Source organism: Lampetra fluviatilis, chromosome 2 (assembly GCF_964198595.1).
Source record: "Lampetra fluviatilis chromosome 2, kcLamFluv1.1, whole genome shotgun sequence".
Taxonomy (NCBI): domain Eukaryota; kingdom Metazoa; phylum Chordata; class Hyperoartia; order Petromyzontiformes; family Petromyzontidae; genus Lampetra; species Lampetra fluviatilis.
The window spans coordinates 33,635,203-33,663,142 of record NC_136276.1 but is presented as its reverse complement, the minus strand read 5'-3'; the positions used below and the strand labels follow the sequence as shown (position 1 = coordinate 33,663,142).

General features: G+C 50.8%; 1 protein-coding gene across 1 annotated transcript; it reads left to right on the top strand.

Annotated features, from left to right (window-relative positions):
• Positions 1 to 18,358: 18,358 nt before the first annotated feature.
• On the top strand, positions 18,359 to 27,229 carry BAALC (BAALC binder of MAP3K1 and KLF4). The gene is made up of 4 exons (XM_078874850.1): positions 18,359 to 18,899; positions 19,982 to 20,233; positions 23,649 to 24,019; positions 26,028 to 27,229. The coding sequence occupies exons 2-4, from the start codon at positions 20,035 to 20,037 to the stop codon at positions 26,160 to 26,162; spliced, it is 705 nt and encodes a 234-aa protein (XP_078730976.1). The 5' UTR covers positions 18,359 to 18,899; positions 19,982 to 20,034; the 3' UTR covers positions 26,163 to 27,229.
• Positions 27,230 to 27,940: the final 711 nt, after the last annotated feature.

The following is a 27,940-nucleotide window of genomic DNA, read 5'->3' as shown; positions in this document are numbered from 1 at the left end:
GAGAGTGAACACCACAGAGAGACACAAGACGACAAACAGTACAGATGGTGAACACATCACGAGCCAGAGAGTGAACACCGCAGAGAGACACAAGACGACAAACAGTACAGAGGGTGAACACAACACAAGTTAGAGAGAGAACACCGCAGAGAGACACAACGCAAACACGATCACGTGCACGGAGGTGAACCCAACACAAAACCGGATGGAGCGACAGTAAAGCTCCTAATAGCGGCGAAAGTAAAAACATTTTAACGATGACCCTGATAACAGTTTGCTTGATCTTATGCAGTCAATCATGCAAATGGTACCACAAAGCGCAGGACACCACTAAGTTCGTGCATCTACCCCGCTGCATGGCAGCAGCAGTGAACTAGAGAGTTTTTAAGTGTGATGTGAAACGGCCAATAATGACCAATTCCAATCGAAACTCCACAGTTCCTCAAGCGATAGACAAAAAAAGTGTTTGCCTTGCAAATGGAATATATTTGGCGTTTGAACATTTTAACACCTGTTTTATTGCCGGAAATTGTAAAACCAATTTATGTTTTTTCATCATTCAAGTCCATGTGTTAACCCAAACATCCCAATGTAGGACCACGAATCTTGGGCAATTGTGGGCACCAGATTATACGGCAGCGTTTTGAGATGTAATTAGCGTCGCATTTGTAGGAGTGACCCGAGGTACCAAAATGATAGAAGAAAACAATTAAGTGGGTATATTAAGCAAAACAAAGATAACTCAACGCACTCGTCAACAACACTGCCTTAAAATAAAAATTCATATAATTGGCGACATTTCGGGCTATAGCCCTTCATAGTGCATGAGCAATAAAAAAGAAAGGTTGTGATCGGAATTAGAATATTTATTTAGACAGGAGGAATCCAATGAGCTATGAAACTCTTCGTCACACATGTCCAGTATGGGCGGGTGATATGGTGGGCATGAAGTCTGGCTCCAGTGCCTATCAGATTCGGGGACCCAGTAGAAGTGGGGACACTGCTAAGGAGAGTGAACTTGGGTTGAGCCAAAGGGACATTTGGTGGTGGTTACAGAGTCCACCAAAGCAACGCCACAACCTCCACAGGCGCTGGTGAGCATCCATGGGGGTGTGAGATGGTGAGAAAAAGCTTCATAGCTCATCGGATTCCTCCAGTATAAATCGATATTCTAATTCTCTGATTCAGCCGGGCTCACTGTGTAACCCGCGGTTTTGTTGCCTTTTGCTATTGCATAACTTTGAAATTGTTAAACCACGTTATTATATATTTATTTCGCATGTGCTTGTGATTTTAGTGCCACATGGCACTACCACAGGGCACAGGCCCAGGGGATTCTGTTCGTTAAACAGAAGAGGAAGAATAAGAAGACAAGAACCCCGCTGATATTGACAGACAAAATGAAAATCGACTGAAGCTCTACGACCCATCCTCCAGTTGCCGAATGCAGCCAAGCCACTTTGTAACTCTTTACCTACATTTAAGCGCATTCTAACCCCCCCCCCCGGCCCCTTCACACATATTTAGTTTTTACTTTAACTGAGCTGATCTATGAGCTGGGCGTGTTCAGGGTCGCTGCCTTCGGGCGTAGTGAAATTTGCGCGCGTTACAAATTTTTGTGCGCGGTGAAGTTCTATTACTGTAACATCGCCCTCCCCTCCTCCCCTATACTGTGGAACTCCTGCAGACGATGGTTGCCTGTTGACAAGGAGGACCTCATTCGCCAGCGCCTCGTTGCTGTCTTTGTGCGCATGGCTCAAATACCCAGCACGGTGTGAACGATTTTGACGAGCGGCGCCCGACAAATGTCGCCCGCGATGCCCTCAACAGCGAGAGACGCAATCTCTGTGTCATTGAACGATTAAACTAAAAACTGATTTTATACTTAACCAGGTAAGGCCCACTGAGATATGGATGTCTTCTATTCAGAAGCGGCCTGGCCACAAATGATAGCTTGACGAAGTGGCTTAGCGTCACGTGGAAATGTATAGCAGCCAACATACTCTAAAAGCGTGATGTTGATTCTAAATGTGGAGGGAAAAAAACCGGAGGACCCGGAGAAAAATCCACGCGACCAGGGGGAGAGACACGCAAACTTCAAATGTACAGTAGGCGTCAGGGTCGGGATCGAACACACGACCTCCTGTAGACCAGGCGAGGTAGTCAACATCTCGCCACCGTGATGATGATGATGAGAGAGAGAGACACGCAAACTCCAAATATACAGCAGCAGGCGTCAGGGTCGGGATCGAACCCACGACCTCTTGAATACCAGTCGAGCGAATTAACTAGAGTGGCCATGAAATATGTAGACCCTTGTTAACTATCGAGCGCATGTGAAATGCACTGAGGATTGCGTCCCCATGGTTAGGAAAGAAATCAAGACAAAGGTGTCACATGTAACACTCTGATAATTGGTTCTTTACCCTTCTATCTGGCAACAAAACTGACACCTTTTTACAAGGAGTCATGTTTGCATAGACCGCAATACCTGCAGTCATAATACAAACAAAAGAACATAACTCTGATAATGTGCACTGTCCTTGAAGTTGATTGATCCACACCCGAGACAGCTTTCCTTAGAGCCTAGTCTCATATGGGCTCTAAGGAAAGCTGTCTCGGGTGTGGATCAATCAACTTTAAGAACAGTGCACATTATCAGAGTTATGTTCTTTTGTTTGTATTATGACTGCAGGTATTGCGGTCTATGCAAACATGACTCCTTGTAAAAAGGTGTCAGTTTTGTTGCCAGATAGAAGGGTAAAGAACCAATTATCATATTTTTACTGGCAAATGAGGTTCCCATAATGTAACACTCTCTTTACTTGATACAGCAATCGTGCTGTGACGGTTCCACCTGAAGACGGAAGCTTGTGTTGCCTCCGAAACGTCGTGATTTTAAATTTTACTTTTTTTAATTTAAATTTTATTTTTTACCTACGTGACTTTACCGAAAAAACCTAAGAGTATGAATCCTTGCAGTCACGAAAGCTTCAAATCTAGAATGTAACATTCTAGCAATTAACACATTCCAATGGGGTCTGTTTCAGTGTGGAAGAAGTAGGCAAACAATACGCCATGGACGGGGCTCTGTAAACATTCCTCGAGCGGGAGGAACCTTCCAGCGGCGTTGCCGCGAGCGAGACACTTGCTGGGCTGCGCCTCTTGACCATGCGGCAGTGCCACTGAAATGATTTGTTTTTTTTCGGCGGAGCGGCGTACGGCGAAGCAGTCGACCACCGCAGCCTTCTGTCTGAGCGCGGCGAGGGCGAACACATCCACGGGAATTCCGGCAACCGCTCAACGTGACGCAAACATCGGTCGTGGCGCCGCGCTGTGTACCCGCTCGCAAAACGACCTCTCTCGATCTCTCTATCTCTCTCCTCTCTCTCTCCTGTGCGGCAATACACACAGAGTGCCTTCCCCGTGCATTATTAATCGCATTAAGAACCAACGTCTAAATATAACCGTATACGCCGGGGCGGAAAAATCGTATTTTTTTTCTGGACAGCTAACAGTGGAACACGGCCGTACAAGGCGCCACAGGGCGCCACGGTGGCTGGGAGATGTTAACTCCATCGACTGGTATGCAGGGGGTTGTAGGTTTCGATACCGATCCTGACGGCTGCTGTACAGCTGGGGCTTTCGTGTCTCTCTCTCCCCGTGGTCTCGTGGATTTTTTCCTCCGGGTCCTCCGGTTTCCCCCACCAGTTTGAGAAACATGCCTTCCGATTATTTTGCTGCTCTACGGTGTGATGATGATGATGATGATTATTTAAGCCACTTCGATGAGCTACCATATGTGGGCCAGGTTGCCTCTGAAAAAGAGCTCAAACCTCAGTGGGCTTTGCCTGGTGAAACACGTTGTTTTAATTCTGCACTAACCCGCGTAAACAATCCCATAACATGTGAGATATTCAAAGGGCCATCTGAACACGTACACATCTCTACATTTGAACCTTATGGGGGAACCATAATACCCTGGCTCTCGCACAATGTCGGTGATGCAGTCATTTTTAGCCTGTTAATGGTCGGCGATGCGGCAATCAACTCATCTCGACGAACTGTACACGATGCACCACGAAGGGGCATTACGAGCGTTCAGGGTTTCAGCGCAATCGTCCTCGCTGCGTTTCGACATCGCGGAGTAGCACTGATGTCGGATTGATTGGTACCCCAGTCGCGGAGTTAAGTACACCGCTGGAAAAAAATATTGTCCCAGAAATAAAATATTTTATTGCCTCGGTCATTTTGTATTATTCGGTACCCCGGGGTACCGCCATAAGGATCATCTGTTTAAAATTAGCCCTGGGAAGGGCACTGGACACCTCAACGCACACGTCTCACTTCGAATCGAAGCCCCAAGCCAGTGAAGCAATGTCGAGTGGCATCATCTTATGAGCTTCAAATTTGAGTTAACGCCGTAACGACGGATAGTGGTCTGGGCCCAGCCTGGCTCGTCCATTGGCAAGATACACGCGCGGGATTCTTCCTCCCACGTGTCCCAGTGGAAGGTCGTCCATTCACGGGTGCTGAGCAAACGATCGAAGGTCAAAACTACCTCGCCTGGTATACAGGAGTTCATGGGTTCGATCCCGACCCTGATGCCTGTGTATTTGGATTTGTGCGTGTCTCTCTCTCGCACTCCGTGGTCGCGTGATTTTTTCTCCGGGTCCTCCGGGTTTTTTTCCCTCCACGTTTAGAAAGGTGCGTTGAATGTATTTGGCTGTTGTGATTTTCCACGTGATGATAAGCCACTTCGTTGCGTTATCATTCGTGACGGCCAGGTCGCTTCTGAAAAAGAGCTACACAAAATAAAAAAATGTGTTTGAGTTTTAAGCGGCTAGTAACAAACAACACGACCATTGCACGTGTAATAGCCAGGTAAGCATATAGTATTTATACACGTACCCTCTGTTTCACAAGTGGCGGTAAGAAATATATTGACGAATAGAGGAGGGCCATGCATGTGTCGTGGTCCGAATTTTTGCCAAATTTAAACAAACAGCTAAAATATCACTCGCATTCTGCATTACGCGATTGGAGAAACAATGCAGCAACATCGACCCCTACCTGCTCCACTTGGCAGGTGTCGAGTCTCAGCGAGGCTTTCCTGGTTTACATAACAACGTGTTATATAAGATAATACAAACATATAACAATACAAATTTCTCACGACGTTTCGATGGCAACACAAGCAATCATCATCATCAGGTGTGAAATCCACAGCAAAAAAATTTGAAAAAAGAAAATTAGAAAAACCGCCACTTTTTTTCTTGCTGTGGATTTCACACCTGATGACGATTGCTTGTGTTGCAGTCGAAACGTCGTGAGAATTTGTATTGTTTTATGTTTGTATTATTCTATTATTTCCCTTCTACGTGACTTTACCGAACGAGCCAAGAATATGAATCCCTGCAGTCACGAAAGCTTTAAATCAAAATGTTATATAAGAGTTAGCGCAAGTGTCACATTCAGCGAGGTTGTTGTAGAGAACTTTGAAAGAAGAGACGACGGACGTGGGATTCCAAAGTGGAGCGGTGCGAAGGAAAAAGCAGGGAGAGACGCGATGTGACCTGGCAGTTGTGGTGAGTGGGTGCGTGGGTGAGTTGGTGAGTGTGTTGTTATGACCTACGCTACGAACCCAGCACAAGTAGCGATAGCAGAGGGACGAGTGGGTGACTGCCCGCTGCTGTGCATTGAATTCAGGCGCAGCGAGAGAGGGGCCGGACACAGTGAGGTTGGAACTGCCCCCCCCCCCCCCGCAGGTGCGAGGAGTGTGAAAGTCAACCTCGCGATGGATGAACGCTCACAAATTAGCTGGAAACATCTTAATACGTAAAGAACTGCAGAGCAAAAATGTTGGCGCCGGCTACCCGCCTGTCGGCCTTCCCAGCTTGGCTCTGGTTCCATGGCGATTGTGAGACGCAATTTGAACGAACGACGCTATATATAACTCCGGTGGCGAGATGTTTACTACCTCGCCTCGTATACAGGAGGTCGTGGCTTCTATCCCGACCCTGACGCCTGCTGTATATTTGAAGTTTGCATGTCTCTCCCCGTGGTCGCGTGGATTTTTCTCCAGGTCATCCGGGTTTTCCCTCCACATTTAGAATCAACGTCACGCGTTTAGAGTATGTTGGCAGCTATCATTTGTGGCCAAGTCGCTTATGAAAAAGAGTTACGTAGCTCAGAGGGCCTTACCTGGTAAAATCAAACAAAACTAGTTGATTTTAGTTCAAACGTATCTTTTTTTAGTTAATGCCACGCTAATATCTTTGAACGCACGCATGTTAAAGAGTTCCTCTAATCGCGATTTAATAACCGTTGAGAGAATCATTTTAAATCTAACACTGCCCCCTGCAGTTTTCAGCACCATTACATTGCCGTTAGAATACAAAACGCGTTTGACTCCGCCAAGATTATCGTATGCTCCGGAATATAAGACGCTCCAGAAAGTAAGACGCAAACCACACCTGTGTAGAATAGAAACGCACACTAAATCACACACTTTACACAGAAGACAAAGCTCCCCCGTGTCACCCTACACAGCTCTTTTGGGGCAAGTTCTGTTCGTGTTTAACCCTGCCCATCCCGCGACTATCGGTGATCGATTGTTCAACTTTGGTGGCATGCAACGCAATCACCCAGTCTCTTCAATCGGTGCGTTTTTTTCTCTCGTGTCGTATGGAAACATGAAGGGATTACAGGGGGCGACTCTACCACGACGCCTTCCCTGGTGCGGAGTTCGCCAACACAGCTGCAGTGCGGATCGCCCTGTAATAATTTTTTTTTTAATTACTAAACTAAAAAAATTTTGCTAAAAAAAAATGTGACAAAATCAAAATTTTCATGTTACCAGGTAAGGCCCACTGAGCGACACAGTATAGCTCTTTTTCAGAAGCTGCCTGGCCACAAATTTAAGCCCAATTAAGTGGCTTATCACGTGGAAATCAATAGCGGCCAAATACTCTCAGCGCATGTTTCTAAATGTGGAGGGAAAAACTCGGAAGACCTGGAGGAAAATCCACGCGACCACGGGGAAAACACGCAAACTCCAAATATACAGCATGCGTCAGTGTCAGGATCAAACCCACGACCTCCTGTACACCAGGCGAGGTAGTTAACATCTCCTAGCCAACGTGATGATGATGAAAGAGAGAGACACGCAAACTCCACTAATACAGTAGGCGTCAGGGTCGGGATCAAACCCACGGCCTCATGTAAAAGCAAAGTTTGTGGGGGATAATAGCCATCTTCTATACTTTTGAGGCATGAGCAATTAGAACATAACACTTACTACCCAGGAACAAAAATCGTGTTACATATAATCGGAGGTGCGGGCTTAACAATGCAACCACGATGCAATGTGGATTGTTGTTGTTGTTGTTATTATTTCTTTCAGCCTGTACATTCCCATTGCAGGTTTAAGGCCTCGCACATTTAAATTCCATTACTGTATTCGTCTTAACATGTTTTTTGGGAGCTTATGGGTCTTTTCTCCCACTGTGATCTTATCCGGATTAGAAGACTGGACTGTTTTATTATTATGACGAAAATTTTTCACCCGGATAATCCATGGAGAATGGAGCACTCCACTCGCGAGGGTAGTCAAGGGTGTCGACTGACGCACGCATGGTAAACGTGTAGAGACCATGGATACAAATATTTATTTTCAGTCGTGAAAATGCTCCAGCCACCGGTGTGTAGTGAGCTTCAATGGTCAGAAATTCATTGATACACCGACACGTATGAATGAATCAATAATATATTTGTAAAATGTGACAAACTTGTCGGGTAGTGGAGGATAAACCACATCAATTTGCTGTGAAACTACCACCACGTGGCCCAACCTAAAAAGTACCACCACGTGACCCAACCCAAAAACTACCACCACGTGACCCAACCTAAAAACTACCACCACGTGACCCAACCAAAAAACTACCACCACGTGACCCAACCCAAAAACTACCACCACGTGACCCAACCCAAAAACTACCACCACGTGACCCAACCCAAAAACTACCACCACGTGACCAAACCCAAAAACTACCACCACGTGACCCAACCCAAAAACTACCACCACGTGACTCAACCCAAAAACTACCACCACGTGACCCAACCCAAAAACTAGCACCACGTGACCCAACCCAAAAACTACCACCACGTGACCCAACCCAAAAACTAGCACCACGTGACCCAACCCAAAAACTACCACCACGTGACCCAACCCAAAAACTAGCACCACGTGACCAAACCCAAAAACTACCACCACGTGACCCAACCCAAAAACTACCACCACGTGACCCAACCCAAAAACTACCACCACGTGACCCAACCCAAAAACTACCACCACGTGACCCAACCCAAAAACTACCACCACGTGACCCAACCCGAAAACTAGCACAACGTGACCCAACCCAAAAACTAGCACCACGTGACCCAACCCAAAAACTAGCACCACGTGACCCAACCCAAAAACTAGCACCACGTGACCCAACCCAAAAACTACCACCACGTGACCCAACCCGAAAACTAGCAGAACGTGACCCAACCCAAAAACTACCACCACGTGACCCAACCCAAAAACTACCACCACGTGACCCAACCCAAAAACTAGCACAACGTGGCGCAACCCAAAAACTAGCACCACAGCTCTGCACCTCCAAGTTTTGCGAGACACGTGCGCGTGTCAAATGATCTTGGTTGTTATTGTTATTCATGACTCCACATGCACTGGCTATTAGAATTCACGTGGGAACGTTTAGAAGTACGTACTTCTGACGATAACAACAACAACAAAAACCGCGCGGATGCAAACCTAAAAACAGACAACCACACCATTGGGGCCACATGCGAGTCGTTGTGAGTTGATGTGAGCAAGTTTAACGTTGCGGGGAGGAGAGTAGCAATGGGTCCAATATTGAGAACCCTTGTCGGGAGGCTTCGGGAGGGATAATACTTTCGTTGGAGGGCACCGCAAAACGGCTTGGGCCAAACTTTGTTAGGCAGCTGCCTCGGTGCTTGCTCAGTAATTCCACACCGAATTCACTCGAACGTTTTAAGCTAAACACAAACAAAAATAGTGAAAATTCTTCTCGGTTCTTTCGGTAAAGTCACGTAGAAGGGAAGCGTCATTCAGACGCTGTCTCCCCGACAGACCTGGTCTTCACCTGAGGACGGCTGCTTGTGTTGTGGCCGAAACGTCGTGAGAATTATTTTATTGTTTTATTATTTTATTACTTCCCTTCTACGTGACTTTACCGAAAGAACAAAGAAGATGAATCCCTGCAGTCACGAAAGCTTTAAATCGAAATTTATAGTGAAAATTGTTTTTATTTAAGGCTGCGCTACTCACAATATTCACCGTCGCTCGAGCCGAACCCAGGTTCGCGCGCGTAGCTTGGGAGCGGTTTTCGTTTGAGCGCGTCGGTCCAGACACACTCCCTGCAAGACCTTGAGCTGCAAACCCTTTGCCGTACTGCTATAACCAGTGGGCACAATGGGCACTCGGGGAGATGTAAGTCACGATCCCAATGCCCTTTGATCCTTACCACAGACGCACACCGTGGGCTCAGACAAATAAAACAAGACGGGCGGTCTGCAATGTCATAATGCGTCATGGCAAAAACCACGGGTGTTAGCGAGCTTTATAGCTCATCGTATTCCTCCAATATGAATCAAGATTATGATTCTGAGAACAAGTATTTTGGAATTTTAAGTGGCGTGCATTTGTCAAATTAGACATTTAACAATTCCCGCTCCATGATCAGGGGTATTCGAAAAACAGCAACACCTGCATGGAATCTGGCGCAGACCCTGGCTTCAAAAAAACACGGGAGGTGTGGGATGGTGGAGGAGATGGAAGGGGGGGGGGGTGAACAAACAGCAATCGCTGTCAAATCAGTATCGCTTGAGAGAATTCGCAAAGCTCATCAGCCACTGTGCCGCGAGGACAAATGCGGCCGTGGCTGGGCTGCGTTTCGCTAATGCAATAACGCGCCGTTTGCCGAGCGATATTGCATTGCAGCCCCCCAGGGGCGGAGGAGACAAGACAAGACAAAGATCCCCCGTATAAGCTTAACATACTTTTGGGGCAAGTACTGTTAGCGGGGTTAGTGGCCATCAACACGTCTGGCCACCTTTGTCTCGCGAGCGGCGACGTTTTACACATTGCACCAGGTACTCATTTGAGGCTGAGTCGACCTAGGGGAGGTCCAGAACCGTCTCAGATAATCGTCCCTGGTTGCGGGAATGGAACTCGGGTGGCCAGGTTCGTAGCGCCTGTGCCGTCACCACGTACGCACAAAGACAAAGATCCCCCGTATATCATGTAACAGATTGGTGGGGCAAGTGCTGTTAGCGAGTAGCACCTATGAAGGCCGGCACGGCACGCGAGGGGGTGGGTGGCCGACACCACGGGTGGCCGCCTTTGTCTCCCTAGTGGCGATGTTTACACATCGCACACCATATACTCATTTGAGGCTGAGTCGACCTCGGGAAGGCTCAGGACAGGTTCAGATAATCGTCCCTGGTGTTGTTCGTGAGCGGGAATCGAACTCGGTTCGCCGGGTTCATAGCGCAGCGCGCTAACCACTACACGAACGCTCCCCCACGTTACGCACACAGACACACACAGAGGTCGGACGACACACGGACAGAGGGAATGGGGCAATAGTCCATGGGCCGTCCATAAATGACGTCACGCACCTAGGGGGGGGGGGACGGGTCAGACATTGGTGACGATGTGTGACGAGGGGGGGGGGCGGGTTTGAGAAATGTGACGTCACATCAAAATGCGCAACTTTAAATAAATATAGACAACACGTTCTCCTTAATTAAATAGACTTTTTAATAAATGTTTTATCCTACATCAGAGTGCAGCGGCACATTAAATACGCACTACAATGATAATAGTTTAAAGCGATTTGAAGCATGTTTTTTTTTTTGGGGGGGGGGTCAGAGCTTTGTGACGTCATATTTGAGGGAGGGGGGGTCTGACTTTTTGTGACGCCGTGTGACGAGGGGGGGGGGTAAAAAACCGTCCAAAATCGCGTGACGTCATTTATGGATGGCCCCCATGCCGTGGCTGGCCCGGGCTTTCGATGCATGATGACGACGGAGAGAGAGAGAGAGGGTTTGTGACTTCGGCGAATTGGCGGAGAGCGTCAGCTCGGGGCCACTTAATTAGCGGTCGTCACTTCACATCCCAATTCCCCCCTCCCCCCCTAGCGAGGCGTTTATGAATTCCATTTAGCGAAGAGAGAGACTCGGTTGTTGCTGTAGAGGCCTCTCAGTGTCCGGCGCAGCAAGCAAGGGACACGCACTGCGCGCACACAGCCTCATGCAACGCACAGGCCCTGCACAGCATACACACCACAACGACGCAAAGATACACACAGCCAACGCAATGCACCCAACACAAGGCACCAATCCCTCGCACCTTCCCATTAGCACGGTTGGCTACGTACGGTGCGAAAAAAGTTCTACGTATGTTTACGTACGTAAAAAAAAACACAACACATTCTCAAACCACTAATTAGTAGGCTGAGTATTGTTCAATTCGTAACATTTCTTAACGCGTTGCTTGCTACATATATTTTTTTAGTTTTCCCCAGGGAATAATATATTTGAACGTTAAATGAAGAGCATAGTACGATGGCCTCGATTTATATCACGATACATTATGAGATCGGGACGATACGATTATCGTGGCCCTCATATCGTATCGTCGTTATCGTCGTTATCGCCGTTATCGCCGTTATCGCGGGCCCGGTCACGGTAACTCCTCGAGCGCCGCCGACCCTGCTGCTACTGTCCGCGGTGCCACTGGACCGACAAATATGCGGCAGTGCCCTTCTTCAACCCCAGCCGCGCTTCGCTCGCATGTTGGGCCCACAGCAGACAGCCACGTGTGCTGGCGTCACGGTATTAAACGAGCCAAATTTATATCGCGTAATTTAAAAAAAAATCTCTGTAAAAAAATACTGACTTGGGTAAAAATCACATGCATAGCGAACGTACTCAACAAAAATAAAATTGTGATTATGACCATGATTATATTATACGACAATGCTTAATCATAGCTAGTATTGTCTGAACGAGATTGCAGAATTCACTGCCACGGTCCTGCGGGTCGCCATCGGAAGGGCCGGGCTGTCGGGTTTGGATTGCCGCCGTGGTCTTTGCTATCGGCCCACGGGCCCCGGACCATTTGGGCATCGGCCGTGGGGGCATTGCGGACTGAGCGTTGCGAGGGTCAGATGCTGTTGTGGAGTGACTCATGCAGCCAGCTATGGCTGCAGGGTTTTGGTAGTACATCTTGTCTATGCCATTTATTGTGAAAATTCCGTCACAGTTCCTATGATCACTGTTTCATTGCTTGCATGGCTTTATTTTGGTGATTTCGAAAAGTGTATTGGTTTAGCCATGTTTGTTTGTTGTAGTACAGAGTTAGACTGATGGCCTTAATCTAAGTTGTCTTGTGGTTGTTGTTGGTTGTTTGACTTGCATCCCACTGGGATTTTTGCACACAGCGTTGGTGTACGGTGATTTTTTTTCTGCAATGTTTTGCTGTCTTTTCTTGGATTTTCTGTTTGCACTTAGTCACATATTCACTTTAAGATGTTTTTTGTTCATGTTTTTGTTTTTTGTTTGTTGCGGTTGCACCCGATTCAAGAGCCGAATGGCTCACGGGGCTATACCTAATAAATGAACTTGAACTTGAACAGCCGAAGAGAGATGAGAACGTGCGGAGGAGATGCCTAGGGGTTAGGGTTTAGGGGTCAGGTAGGGCTGGGCACAGTGAGTGTGAGTGGAACGACTACTCCTACTACCCCACGTTTAGAAACACGCATCTGAGATTATTTAGAATATTTTGGTGATATAAATGTCCAAACGATGGGCCACTTTGTTGAGCTATCATTTGTGGTAGCCAGGTCGCTTCTGAAAAATAAGTTCATGCCTCAGTGGGCTTTGCCTGGTAGGATGGGAGATGGTTGAGTTGTATTTGTATGCGTTTTGGGTGGTTTGTTTAAATTTCACCTGACGACGCCCCCTTCTCGATTATTCCCGTAGCCACCAGTCGCTTCACACTCACAGCTGACACCCCTGTCACTACCTCCCGTGGCCACTAGTCCCCTCACATCGCATGCAGGCTCTATTGTCACTCCAGTCACACTTGCGCCTCACGACAAAGATGATCCTTGGTTCAATTCCCGACTGGGGCATCGTTGTATGTCCCCCCCCCCTCTCGTCTGCGTGGATTTCCTCCGGGCTTACCGGCTTCTGCCCGTAGCTAATAACGACAAGAAGGCGCGTGCACATGCGAGTAGCTGATATCAGCGAACGCACCCCAACGCCAGAGGTCGCAACCGGGTACCCGATACCCGTACCCTACCCGATACCCGGCTGCCCGTACCCGGCCGGGTACGGGTACGGGTAGCCGTCTGCGACCCTGGTGCGGCCGGGTACGGGTAGGCCGTGAGTCACTGGTGAGTAGTCGTACCCGTACCCTGGTGCGGCCGGGTACGGGTACGGGTAAGGAATCAAAACGCGTTTGCGACCTCTGCCCAACGCTCAACAATTACACCATCTGCAGTAACTCGAATTTCCCCAGCACGGTGACAGGCCCCGATCGAGCCCACCGAAGCGAAACCATCAAACATCTCTCCACTGCTGGTTGAAGGCCTCCCCAAATCCGCCGCCGACTCTCGCGGTCTCGCGATGAAATCAACACTTCCACCGAGCTCAAATCATTGCTCCGTCTCCGCGAATGATGTTACTTTGCTCGGAGGTTTTAGCTTTTTTTCCACCCAAACCATCTTCTTTGGCTGTCATTTCGTCACGAGTCTCGTCTATAGCCACGATTGGGTTCTGCCTAGAGCCCTCACGGAGTGGGGTTCTTCACACTCGATACGATCGCAATTTACGAATGTTCCCTCGTGAGATCAATCAGTGTTGCACGTACACACGCCATGCACAAGACGCCGCTAACCCCGCATCGCATTCAAGAGACGGTTGTGGCAAGCGCTGTTAGCGAGCATCAACTGGACATCTGTGCGAAAGAGCTTCATAGCTCATCGGATTCTTAAAGTACAAATATATATTCTGATTCTCGTTAAGAATGGCACGGCGCATGAGGTGGGGGGGGGGCATCACCAGGCTCCCGGCCGCATTTGTCTCCCCAGTGCTGCTGTATTCCACACCGCAGCAGGTACTCACTTAAGGCTGAGTCGACTTAGGGGAGACCCAGGACCTGTTCAGATAACGGTCACAGATTGTTACCGGCTGTGAGCGGAAATCGAACTCTGTCGGCGTGGAATCGCAGCGCAGTGCGCTAACCACTGTGCCACCGCTCGGCTCCCACTCAATATTTCACACACATACACACACACACGATATCTTTGACATATAACACACACACAGCTCTTGCACAACCTTCTGCTGTTGCCACGGCAACGGAAATAATTACGGCAGTAAAGTGTGACAATTAAGGCGCATTTTCGCGGTCCTCATCAAATCCGCGTCGCTGCTTCGCTCGCTCATCGCTTCGACGAAAACGTGACATTAGCATCCCATTTGCATACGATTTGCAGACATCTAAAAATAAAACATCGATTTTTTTTCTTTCAAAGTCGTGATTCTATGCTTGCTGCATCGTGTGTTGCAAGAACCACCGCGTTGTGTGGATTATACGACGCACTGCCCACTCCCCCTACCTGTAACCGCCACCCTGTGTGTGTGTGAAAGCCACACTCGGAGGGGGGGGGGGGGTATTACAATCCGGAGTGTATGTGTCTGTGTGTGAAACGGCCTTCGTAGGTTCTCGCTAACAGCACTTGCCCCTACAGTCTGTCAAGGCTAGACGGGGGATCTTTGTTTTTGTCTGTGTGTGTGTGTAAGATGTGTTTGGAGTTATTGACGGCGAGCACCAGGGTTGGGTGCGTCTTACTTCACTGAGCGTCCTCGAAATCAATATATTGTTGTTGTTGTTGTTATTATTAGATGGCGTTGACAAGAAAGGTGAGAAAATTACGATCAAGAATTGACGCGGTTTGGCAAAGTCCCGTCAATGCCCACCCGTCCGCTCCCCCCAACCTGCCCAGCAGTATAAATGGGCACATCACGGTCAGTCTATGATCGGCAGGCCGCGTGTGGTGGGGTAACGTGTGGGTACCCCCCCCCCCCCGCCCCACCTCTCCCAACACGCCCGGCCAGCGTGGAAGACAACAACAATAACAACAACAACAACAACAACAAACCCCGAGCGTCCCTCGAGCCTCTAAACAGGAGGCCCCTTCCGATAGCAGAGACGTGAGCGAGCAATTGCAGGGCTGCGCCTTGCTGATGAGCAGAGGCAAAGCACCCCCACCGTCCCCCCGCCCTCTAATTCCGTGTTTGATGAGTGGAGGTGAACGCGAATTGAATGCGGTCGCCTTCTTTCATTATCCACGCAGTCGCGGTGACACGAGGCGGACCTTAGCGCCTCGAAACGTTCTCCCCCCTCGTGCCTAAATTAATTGACCCCGCGTCCACCCCTCACAGGGGAGGGGGGGCGGTGGGGGAGGGGGGTAGCGGGCGGTGGAGGCGTCCTGAGTTTGATTAAAGACCCAACAGCAAAGGCGTGCGCTGGGGATGAACGGAAGGGCGCCACTGGCGGAATGATCGTGGCAGGGGCAGGTAGAGGGGGGGGGGGGATGCGATGCTAATGAATAATGAAGGTCGGTAGGAAGCGTGATATTAAAGGAATGGAGGTAGACGGAGTATTGGAGGGGGTGGGGGGGCAGGGAGAGATGAAGGCGAGGAAGGGAATACTCGAGTGAAGAAGGCAGCAGGATGTGCGGGAAGTAGCGAGGGAAGCAGGGCGATAGGGGTGATGGGGAATCATGACGGCAGGGTGGACGGACCATCGTGATGTAGGGAGACGGGCAGAATGGGAGCGAAGGTGATGAGAGGCAGGGAGGGAGGAGAGAGCGAGATACGAAGGGAAGCAGACAAAGGCAGGGAGGGGAGGGTGAAGAGGAGGGACGGATGGAGAGCGAAGGGGTTTCCAGGTCATTTGGTTCGGACCGCGGGAGAAGTCGAGAGCATCTTCCGCACTCTGGTCGGAGCCAGGGTGTGGGCTGGAGTTCCGCCATGCGCGGCTGACCCACGCCGTGCCGGCCTTCAGGGAGCAGTGGGCGATGGAGGAGGCCGTGTGCTCGGTGGCAGATGACGGGGAGCTCTGCATGCAATCATGAGCTACTCGTCGGAGGCCGTTGGACTGCGAGAAGGGCTGCGTGCAGAACGAGAGAGAGCGAGAGAGTGAGCGAGAGAGAGTGAGCGAGAGAGTGAGCAAGAGGTGGGGGTTTTACATAAAGCAAAGTTATAAAAATAAAATTACGAAATGATGAACGAAGCAAAGTGCCGACTACACCGAGCATCTTCTTGTTTCCACTGATCGTAAAAAAAAGAGAAAGAGAACAGGGCGAGGGCGCATTTGCAAGGGTGGCCTGCTGGGTCACCATAAGGACGAAAGTAGAAATAAATGAAGTAACACGTGAAATGACAGCAACGAAGCGAGTGGGGATCGGAGATAAAAAAACAACTGCTGTGTCCATGAGAAATCGAAACAAATTGCACGAACGTGAATCACTGTTAAATAATACATTCCATGCAGGTTATGTAGGCTCTTCCAGATGATTTATTTTTAGATTGATCCATAATACAATTGCTAAATGACTCAACGCATTCGTCAATAACATTGTGGTATAACGCATTGATACATTTTTAAAATATATATTTTATATAAAATAGATCACATTTCGGGCAATAGCCCTTCATCCTACCACGTCATTGTCCGAAACGTCGCACATTCTATTTATATTTGATGTAAAGGCCAATGTGTTGACTTCTACGTTGTCACTGGTGCTTGAGCACCACTGGTAACGTATAATCACCATACGATGTCGCGTACAATTGTTATTTTTTGGTGATTTTCTTTGAACCTATCAACGTGACTTTACCGAAAGACCCAAGAATATAAAAATAAGTGCAATGACGTTAAAGAAACATGAAACAAACACAGGGCGACTGCTCTACTCGTATGTAAACGTATAACGAAATATGACGATGCATTTCAGCAGGGAGGGAGTGAGATGGGGGGGAGGGAGCAGAGAGGGTTGGAAGGGAGAGAGGAAAGGCAAAGATGCAGGCAGTGTGGCAGAGTGAGAGTGGGAGAGTGAGCGAGAGAGTGAGCGATAGGTGGGGGTTTTACGTAAAGCTAAGTTTAAAAAAAAATTACGAAATGATGAACGAAGCAAAGTGCCGAATACACCGAGCATCTTCTTGTTTCCACTGATCGTAAAAATAAAATAAAAGAGTGGGAGAGAAAGAGAGAAAGGGTGGGTGGGAGAGAGAGGGTGGGTGGGAGAGGGAGAGAGGGGGTGGGAGACTTGGGTGGGAGAGAGAGAGAGGGGGTGGGAGACTTGGGTGAGAGAGGGAGAGAGAGGGGGTGGGAGACTTGGGTGGGAGAGGGAGAGAGGGTGGGTGGGAGAGGGAGAGAGAGGGGGTGGGAGACTTGGGTGGGAGAGAGAGAGAGGGTGGGTGGGAGAGGGAGAGAGAGGGGGTGGGAGACTTGGGTGGGAGAGGGAGAGAGAGGGGGTGGGAGACTTGGGTGGGAGAGAGAGAGAGGGTGGGTGGGAGAGGGAGAGAGGGGGTGGGAGACTTGGGTGGGAGAGAGAGAGAGGGTGGGTGGGAGAGAGAGGGGGTGGGAGACTTGGGTGGGAGAGGGAGAGAGAGGGGGTGGGAGACTTGGGTGGGAGAGGGAGAGAGAGGGTGGGTGGGAGAGGGAGAGAGAGGGGGTGGGAGACTTGGGTGGGAGAGAGAGAGAGGGTGGGTGGGAGAGGGAGAGAGAGGGAATCTCTCTCCCTCTCTGTGCAGTCCACGTCTGTCGACGTGGGCGCAGAGAATGAGGAAGGAGGAAGGAGGAAGCCGCACGGCCGAGACGTGGATCGCGGAGGCAGCGAATCGACGTCGCGTCTCTGGGCAGTGTCCCCCCCCCTCCTATCCCCCCCCCCGACTCCCAGCCCCCCTCCCCCACTTCCCCACACAGGCCACCACAGCCCCGCCTCTCCACAGCCACAATATTTCTCGTTACCCTGGAAGGATAACATCAAAACGCGCACGCCGACCACGGAACCTCGGCACGCGATTGTCCATCGCGGCGTGCGTCACTGAGGAGCCGCGTGTGGGTCAACAGGTACCCAGATCGTCACGGGAGGGAGGGGGGTGGGTGGTGTGTGGCGGGGGGCGAGGGAGGCTGGAGTGAGTGGTGGGGGGCTGTTTTTTTTTGTGGGGGGGTGGGGCAGAGTGGGTGGGGGTAGGTAAGGAGGAGGGAGTAGTGCTGCGGTGGGAATCAAGCCAGCGTGGAGCCAAGGACAAGCTCCTAGTGAGAGACAGAGATAGAGAGAGAGAGGGGCGGACGGTCAACGCTCCACCATTAAGAATCTGCACGACCAACGAGGGGAGGCGACAGTCGGCGAGAGGCATCGGTACCAAGGACAGCGGCTTCCGCACCGGCAGCGAGAATCCGCGCCCATAACGGCGGCGCAAGGGGACGGAGACTCTGATTGAATGTCAAGGGCCTCGCTCGTACAGAGAAGGGTCCAGTATAGGGGGGGGGGAGGAGGGGGGGGGGGTACCTAGAGGGTACTAAAGGGGTTCCCGCGGGGGCGCTCGAGTCCCAGAACCTGCTCGCGACTGCACGGGCGGTGGAGCCGTGGAGCTGTTAGCGCGGAGATGGAGCGGTGAGGAGGGATCGCAGTTCTGCCGCGGCGCGTCGACGGGGATTCATCTCGGAGCCTCTTCCCACGCAAGCCAGCGCCATACAGTATACATTGGTATACTGTATAGCTACAGTACGTACATATCGGACACAGCACCAAACAGTAAACATAGATGCTCATGGCTAAACACACACACACACACGTGCACACATCACCGTACATAATACACCCCTATGTATACACCCACAGCACCATGCACACACACTCACAGTAAGCATCATGCAGTGTAATACCAGGCGTACACACAGCACCATGTACACACACACAGTAAGCACAATGCAGTGTCATACCAAGCGTACACACAGTAAGCACCATGCACACACACACAGCACCATGCACACGCACACAGTAAGCACCATGCACACACACAGTAAGCACCATGCACACACACACAGTAAGCACCACGCACACACACACAGTAAGCATCATGCAGTGTAAATACATTCAGCGATCCATACGGTACAGACAAACAGCACCACACATCCACACAAAGATCACCCATATAGCCTTCAACAGACTGCTGTTAGCGAGCACCTATGAAGGCCAATACGGTACACGAAGAGCGAGGCGTTGGCCAATATCACACCCGGCCACCTTTGTTTCCCCAATGCTGATGCTAACACACCATGCCAGGTGCTCATTTAAGGCTGTGCCGACCTCTATACACACACACAGTGAGCATCGTATACAATCGTAAATCCACGCGCACGCATAAAATCAGCAACACCATGTACACAGCCCACGCTCACAACACAGTACACGTGTTTAACAACACAGTACACGCGTGTAACAACACAGTACACGTGTGTAATGACACAGTACACGTGTGTAACAACACAGTACACGTGTGTAACAACACAGTACACGTGTGTAATGACACAGTACACGTGTAACACAGTAGCAAGCGTGTAACAACACAGAACACGCGTGTAACGACCGTGATTAGCATGGTTGGCTACTTACGGTTCGACAGGAGTACAACATACGCCTAACAACAACAGCAGCAGCACACACGCGTGTGTAACAACAACATACACACGTGTAACAACAACAACAGCAGCACACACACGTGTAACAACAACAACAGCACACACAGACACACGTGTAACAACAACAACAACACACACACGCGCGTGTTTACGCGCCCACTGCAGCAGACACTTGGCCGCACTGGGGGAAGTGGAGGGGGGGGCGAGGCTCGTCCACGATGGGATGCGGAGGGAGCAAAGCCGACGCGATCGAGCCGCGCTACCACGAGAGTTGGACCAAGGAGACAGAGAGCACGTGGCTCACGGGCACCGAGTCCGAGGTGCCTCTCTCCGCCATCCCCGCCGCGCCGGGCAACCTCGACGCGGCGTCCTGCGCCGACAGCGGCGACGGCGGCTCCCTGAGCCTCATGAGCGCCGGTGGGTGAGCCGGAGCCCGAGCCGCATCACCGCACGGTCATCATCACTGTCATCCTCGTGCATGGTCCATTGATTGGTTGATTGGGTGGCCGGCTGATTGGCTGAGTGGCTGACTGGCTGAATGAATGAATTATTGGTTGGATGAGTGGATATTTAGGTGGCTAGCTGACTGGATAAACCAATGACTGCCCGACTGATTGGTTGGTTAGCTGGTTAACTGCACTGGATTTCCGGCTCGCTGACTCTCAGGCCGGATAGAATGCCGGACATTGGATGGTTGGTTTACGGACTAGGTGGTTGGTTGACTTGGTGATTAGCTGGCTGATGGATAGGCTGGCTGGCAAGTTGGCTGGTGGACAAGCCAGTTTCCTGGCTAACGACCTGGACGGGTGGACTGGCTGGCTGGATGACTGACAGGCTTGCACACTGGCAGACTGACTGTTTAGCTGAATGGCCGGCTAGATAATTGGCTACCTGACTGACTGGGCAGCTAGGTGACTTGCTGTCTGACTGACTGGCTGGACAGCTGACTGTAAGGGCGGCTTGCAGAGTGGCTTAATTGCCTGGCAGGCTGCCCGGAAGCTCACTGGATAGTTAGCTGGCTGATGTGTTGCAATGGGAGAAGTCCCATTGGGGATGTATTATTTTATTATCAAGAGAGCTCTCGTGGCCCATGGTTACATAAGGACCATAATTTACACACACACACAAACACCGTGTTACAATACATACGATATACTGAAATCAGACAATGACAGACTCACAAAATTTACTCAGAAAAAAAACCAAAGGCGGAGGCGTGCTTGCGCACAATTGACGCACGATGGACATGAGCAGACCACAGATGAAATTACATAAGCCTGCAAGCTCACGTTGTGCGTGCGTTTGTCAATGTGTGTCAGTCGCCCTCCAGCAACAACGAAGGGCAGAGGAGCGACGCTTACAATGAGCGGCTAAAATATAGCAATTTGGCACTGTAGGGGGTACAGCTGGTGGTGCATCTACCAGTCATCTCAGTCAGCCAACCCATGGCAACTGCTGGGGCTATCCCGAGACATCTTCCTATCAGCGAGCCTTCGACGCTTCACGTGGCCCCAAAATGCACCTAGCCTGGCACAGGCGCCGTGGTGACGCCACCGTCACTAAGTGGCGAATGGTCAGGTACTGGTATTGGTTTGTGGGTAATGTGGGGAGCGGTCGTGTAGCGGATAGGGCGCTGCGCTACCACCGACCCGGCGACCCGAGTTCGAATCCCGCTCATGGCCAACAACAGTGACGATTTTTGAATCGGTCCTGGGCTACCTCTAGCCTGACTCGGCCTAAAATGAGTACCTGGTGCGGTGTGTAAACATCGCCACTGCGGAGACAAAGGCGACCGGGCGTGGTGCTGGCCACCCAACCCCTCGTGTGCCGCGCCGGCCTTCATAGGCGCTCGCTGACAGCACTTGCCCCAACAGTCTGCTAAGGCTGCACGGGGGATCTTTTTCTTTGTCTCTATGTATTGTGGGGGGCGGTCGTGTAGCGGCTAGGGTGCTGCGCTGCGTCCTAACCCGGCGTCTCGAGTTTGATTCCCGCTCATGGCTAACACCAGCGACGATAATCTGAACCCGCTCCTGGGCCTCCCCTAGGTCAACTCAGCCCTAAAAGGAGCACCAGGTTCGGTGTGTAAACATCAGCACTGGGGAGATGAATGCGGCCGGGGCATGGTGCTGCCCACACCATCCCCTCGTGTGCTATGCCAGCCTTCATAGGTGATCGCTAACATTACTTGCCCCAATAGTCTGTTCGAGGCTATACGGGGGATCTTTGTATTTGTATGTGGGTGTGCGCAAATTGTGTTTGTAACAAGTCATCCGTAGAAGCAGATGTAATAAGAACTCCTTGATGGCATCAGGACATAACGTGAACCAATTTTTGATAGTAAAAAATGTCAAATGATCTCAGCGTTATGGACTCTGATGGCTTTGACATTAATAGCGGGGTCACCCACACACACCAGAGGTGTGGACTCGAGTCATGTGACTTGGACTCGAGTCAGACTCGAGTCATGAATTTGATGACTTGCGACTCGACTTGGACTTGCATAACAATGACTTTGTCCCACCTATGAGATGTGGACTCGAGTCATGTGACTTGGACTCGAGTCAGACTCGAGTCATGAATTTGATGACTTGCGACTCGACTTGGACTTGCATAACAATGACTTTGTCCCACCTCTGACACACACCTACACACCCCCACACACACACACATGGGGGGGGGGGGGTTGCGGCAGCGCAGCGGTTAGTGCACTGCGCATTCAAACTCAGCAGCAACACGATTTCGATTCCAGGCAATGGATAACATCAGTGGTGAAGTGATATCTATACTGCCCACCCTTCCCGTTCACCATCCTGTATTGCTGTCCGCCGTGGTGAAGTATGGTCACCAACCCCATGACTGACACTGCGGGGAGGGAGTGGGCTTCATCCAGCAGTGGATTGACAAAGGGATGTGAATGATTAGAAACATGAGCGATAGTTAAATGCTTAGAACAACTGTGCTGATCAACTCTACCTATTGGGCTCCGTGTAGCATATTCCTGTTTGGGTGCCAACCGTAGAATCAATTCTATTCTGGATGACGTCGACTATCAAATAACAACACCAACAATATCATCATTATTAGTATCATTCCGCTTGTCAATCCATGAAGGCCTCACTCGATTTTGAAGACAGATTTTCAGGAGGATCCTGCCGAGTGTTTCGCATTAGGAGGGCGTTGTTGTTGTTGCTGCTGCTGCGTGTGAACCTCTAACCTTCGCTCCCCCTCCCGCCCCAACAACCCGTCAAGGGAATGTGGAATTTCCATCTTTGGCTTCGGAATTCGGCGACGTGTCGAACACTTTTGCCCCGGCTGCACATGCGAGGCAGGTCGCTCTGCATGTGCAGCCGGGGCAGGGCGTTCCTGTTGCCACACGATCACTCGCCGCTCATTTCGGTTCCGTCCGAGGGTGAAGCTCACCGATGCAGGGTGCCGTGCGCGCTCAGGGTTCCAATAAAATAACTCTCTTATCGTGTTTGTCATTTATATAGCGCCTTTACCTTCACCAAAGGCGCTTTACAGCAATTATATATTTTTAAAAAAATGGTACGTAGCATGATAATCGTTTGAAATGAAGAAACGGGGTCATTGTAAACGGGGTCATTGTAAGCGGTGGTGTAGTTTTGATGCGGTAAAACAAGAGGGATTGATAAGGAGGGGTTGGGATAGGCCTGTGCGTAGCTGGGGGGGGGGGCGCCAAAAATCTGGAGGGCTGGAAAGGAATGAGAGGGGGGGGGGGGGTCTCAAGGAGCGGGATCCGCCAGCGCGCAGCCCCGCACGACACTGACGCGCCGTGCCCGCGCCCCTCTCTCTCCCGTCACTCGACCGGCAGGGATCTTTGACGACGGCCTGGCGTACCCGGCACAGGCGTACGTCACGATGAGCCAGTCGGAGCATCTGCACCAGGCCGCTGGGCCGAGGGACTCCGCGCTGGAGGACGCCGACGCCTCCCCCCCCGAGGTCCCTTCGCCGGTCACGGGCGAAGGGTCGAGACGCCCCTCTGAGCCCCCCATCGGCGCCGCCGCCACTACCGGCGAGGCGGCTGCGGCGGCTGCGGCGGAGGCGGTGGCGGTGGGCGGCTCTCCCGAGCGCTCCTCGCTCTCCGTGGAGCTCTTCCCGGCCACGAGGACGCACGCGCACCACGCCAGCACGGGCGCCGAGATCACCACGCTGGAGAAGAAGAGCGTCATCCGCACCGAGGAGGTGGGAATTCACCGCCGTGATCGTTCACCGCCTTGATCGTTCACCGCCTTCATGATTCACCGCCGCGACAATTCACCACCTCGATAACTCACCGTCGTGATCATTCACCGTTGTGATCATTCACCGTCGTGATAATTCACCACCTTAATCATTCACCGTTGTGATCATTCACCGTTGTGATCATTCACCACCTTGATCATTCACCGCCGCGATAATTCACCGTTGTGATCATTCACCGCCGTGATAATTCACCACCTTGACAATTCACCACCGCAATAATTCACCACTGCAATAATTCAATGCCGTGACCATTCGCCACCGCGATAATTGACCACGGCAACAATTCACCGCCGTGATATTCACCGCCAAAGCTGCAATAATTTATGAACCGCGATTAGGTGTAACGAAATGCACGAACAAAAAAGTGTTTGGGCGAACGTTTGCGAATACCGTAAACCCAAATACCGGAGCTCTCATCAAGCATACCAGGCCGGGCGAGGCAAGGGTCGGGGATTTGCTGGGCGCTGAAATTCCCCCAGCATCTCAGAGCGCCTTGCACACGCAGTCCCACCTCGAATCGGCCGTTGTTTATTTTGTGTGTGGACCATGCCCACGGCTCAACTTTGCGAACCACAGCTCACTCGCTCGCGTGGTCGTCTTCGTGTAGATACGAGCGGGTCTGGGGCCGTTTCACAGCAGGAAGCAACATCGGCGAGATGTGATCGTGCCCTAATACGGTGTCGGGCAACAGCTCTCGGCTCCGCTCTCTCTCTCGCTCTCTCTTTGCATTCCCATCCCTTTAGAGCGTTGGCGGGGATCTTGGCTGCATCGCGTGAAAAACGAGTTGCCCTGGGGCAATGTCCATTGTTCTGTTAAAAAAAAAATTTACTGCTGATAATATAAAATAGGTATTTGTTAGCGCGTTTTCCATAAGCATGTGTGTGGTTAGTGCGGTCTTGATTAGTAGTAGTATGTAGTAGCTACTACACGTGTAGTAGTAGCTACTACATATGTAGTAGTAGCTACTACATATGTAGTAGCTACGGGCCCCGCACTTTCAAGGGCCCCGCGCGAAATGCTTTCAAGCTATCAATTCCGGTTCAGTGATTATGCACCTGCTCTATTACTATAGCGCTATACCGCCCTGCAACTTTTATGAACGACTGGGTGTTTAAGGTTAGCGATTTGTCATATAATCTGGCCGTATAGCAAATGATAAAATACAATTACTTTACTATGCAAGTAAAAATTGTGTTTTCATATTTTTTATTTGGGGCCCCTTTATAACACACTAGCCCAAGGCCGTAGCCATGGAGTCAACATTGGGGGGGACCAAATCTCCCAGGGGGTCTGGCCCCCCCCACCCCCCCCCCCAGAAAAAAAATCTAAATTTAAAAACTAATTTCCTGCCATTTCCTGCCTAAAATATTAAATAATTCACTAACACATAAGATGGTCTTTTAATTTATTTTTTACAATGTCTAATAGTGTATTGTATTACATTGCTCACTTTTTTATTTTTACCTTTTCTTGTTTCATTGTATGTAATGGCAGAGATTAGGGAATAATAAAGTACAACCATAACCACAATCATATAAACAGAAATCTATTGTATAGCAATATATTATAATTACGGCCTTGCACTAGCCTATAGGCCCGTCCAAGGACGGGTCGATTGCAGTTAATCTGAAATATTCAATCGAAAATCATGACCCGCTCATGATTATTAAATGAGGGGGGTGGGGGCAGGGGTCCACGTGAGTGACGTCATCACCCCATGATAATTATTGATGAGGGGATGGAGCTCCATGTGGAGTGACGTCATCCGCTCACACATTGCCACAGGTCCCGCACGAGCTCAATCCAGCACTGCATAACGCCTCCTGTTTGACTGCCAGCAAAAGTAAAAGCGTTCTTATTTTTCATACTTTTCATACTTTAATACTGGCAAAAAACAAAGGGGATGTCCCGTTTGTGATGGTAATTTGCGTCCTCCTCTCGCCGGCAGACCAAATGGCAGGCGAACCGCATGTCCACCAAGCAGGTGACCATCACCATCACCAAGAGCATCCGTCAGATCGGCAAATCGGGACGCAAGCCCGATGCCACGGCCGCCTCTGCCGCCAAGCTCCAAACGAAGTAAAAGCAGATCCCGTGAACTCAGGGCGGGAGGCTTCGGAGGTGAACTCGGAGAGTCGGGGGTGGGGTGGGGATGGGAGGTGGTGGTGGGTCCGATTTGTATCCTGCCGGCAATTTCGACCTCTCTCCTCCTCCTCCGGTATCCATCAAAGACAAAGAAACTCGCGTGAGCTGTTGGCGAGCACCGATGAAGGCTGGCACGGCACGCGAGGGGGTGGGTGGGTGGGGCAGCATCACCGCCCGACCGCCTTTGTCTCCCCAGTGGCGATGTTTACACACCGCACCAGGAACTCATTTGAGGCTGAGTCGACCTAAGGAACCCGGTCGCTGGTGGTTGGCCGCGAGCGGGAATCGAACTAGGGTCGCCGGGTTCGTAACCGCGACACGACCGCCCGCTCCCCCGCACACACAACGATACAAAGACAAAGATCCCCCGTATAGCCTTAACAGACTGTAGGGGCAAGTGCTGTTAGCGAGCACCTATAAAGGCCGGCACTGCACACGAGGGGGTGGGTGGCCAACACCACGCCCGGCCGCCTTTGTCTCCCTAGCGACGATGTCTACACATCGCACCAGGTACTCATTTGAGGCTGAGTCGATCTAGGGGAGGCCCGGGACCGGTTCAGATAATCGTCACCGGTGTTGGCCGTGAACGGGAATCGAACCCGGGTTCGCCAGGTTCGTAGCGCAGCGCGCTAACCGCGACACACACGCGCACACACGCTCACACACACACTCGCACACACGCACACACTCACACACACTCACACACACACTCGCACACACGCACACACTCACACACACTCACACACACACTCACACACACACACACGCTCACACACACACTCGCACACACACGCACACACTCACACACACTCACTCACACACACACGCGCACACACTCACACACACACACGCGCACACACACACACACACGCTCACACACACGCACATACACTCACACACACGCACGCACACACTAACACAAACTCACATACACTCACACGCACACTCACTCACACACGCTCCCCCGCACGCACGTGCACACAATGCTGGCGCTAACTTCTTAGCGCACCATCGCGCGTCAGAGTTCAACACTGCCAAGCAAGCCGGCAGCCATAGGGAAACGTCTCACGGCTACCATATGAAGTGTTAACACGGGACGGGCCTGACCAGCAGCAGCAGCAACAGCAGGAGCAGCAGCAGCAGGAGCAGCAGCAGCAGCAGGAGCAGCAGCAGCAGCAGCAGCAGGAGCAGCAGCAGCAGCAGCAGCAGGAGCAGCAGCAGCAGGAGCAGCAGCAGCAGCAGGAGCAGCAGCAGCAGCAGCAGGAGCAGCAGCAGGAGCAGCAGCAGCAGCAGCAGGCAATATTTCAGAAACGTGCTGTTCCTAAACAGCACGTGCAGTATTTTACTGTCTCCGATGGTGCACACGGGATATAAAGTAAAGCGGCTGGCCATGATAGGAATGCACAACACAGAATGTTTTCGACTGCCTTGCCAGATGGGAGGTGTTTCCACTCGTTGAGGTTTCCCAAGTGCTCAAGATGAATGTCGATCATTCGACATTCATGCAAAAAAAAATGCCAAGGTTACTTAGAAGAGGGGTTAAACTTGAAATCTCACTGCCAAAAACGAATTTCCCCAAACCCCCCGCTCCCTCCAACCCTTATTTCTGTATTTTTTTTCAAAAAGCCACTTTGGTTGTGGCTTACATCTTTAGAGGCACGAAGTTATTCATATATATTTAGTCGTTTTAAGTGTGAAAACAGCAGGAGCAACAGC

Excerpts from the sequence above, each read along its gene's own strand:
- BAALC (XM_078874850.1), top strand. The coding sequence starts at position 20,035 with ATGGGATGCGGAGGGAGCAAAGCCGACGCGATCGAGCCGCGCTACCAC. Across the intron at positions 20,234-23,648 it reads CCTGAGCCTCATGAGCGCCG|GGATCTTTGACGACGGCCTG; the intron begins GTGGGTGAGCCG and ends CTCGACCGGCAG. Across the intron at positions 24,020-26,027 it reads GCGTCATCCGCACCGAGGAG|ACCAAATGGCAGGCGAACCG; the intron begins GTGGGAATTCAC and ends TCTCGCCGGCAG.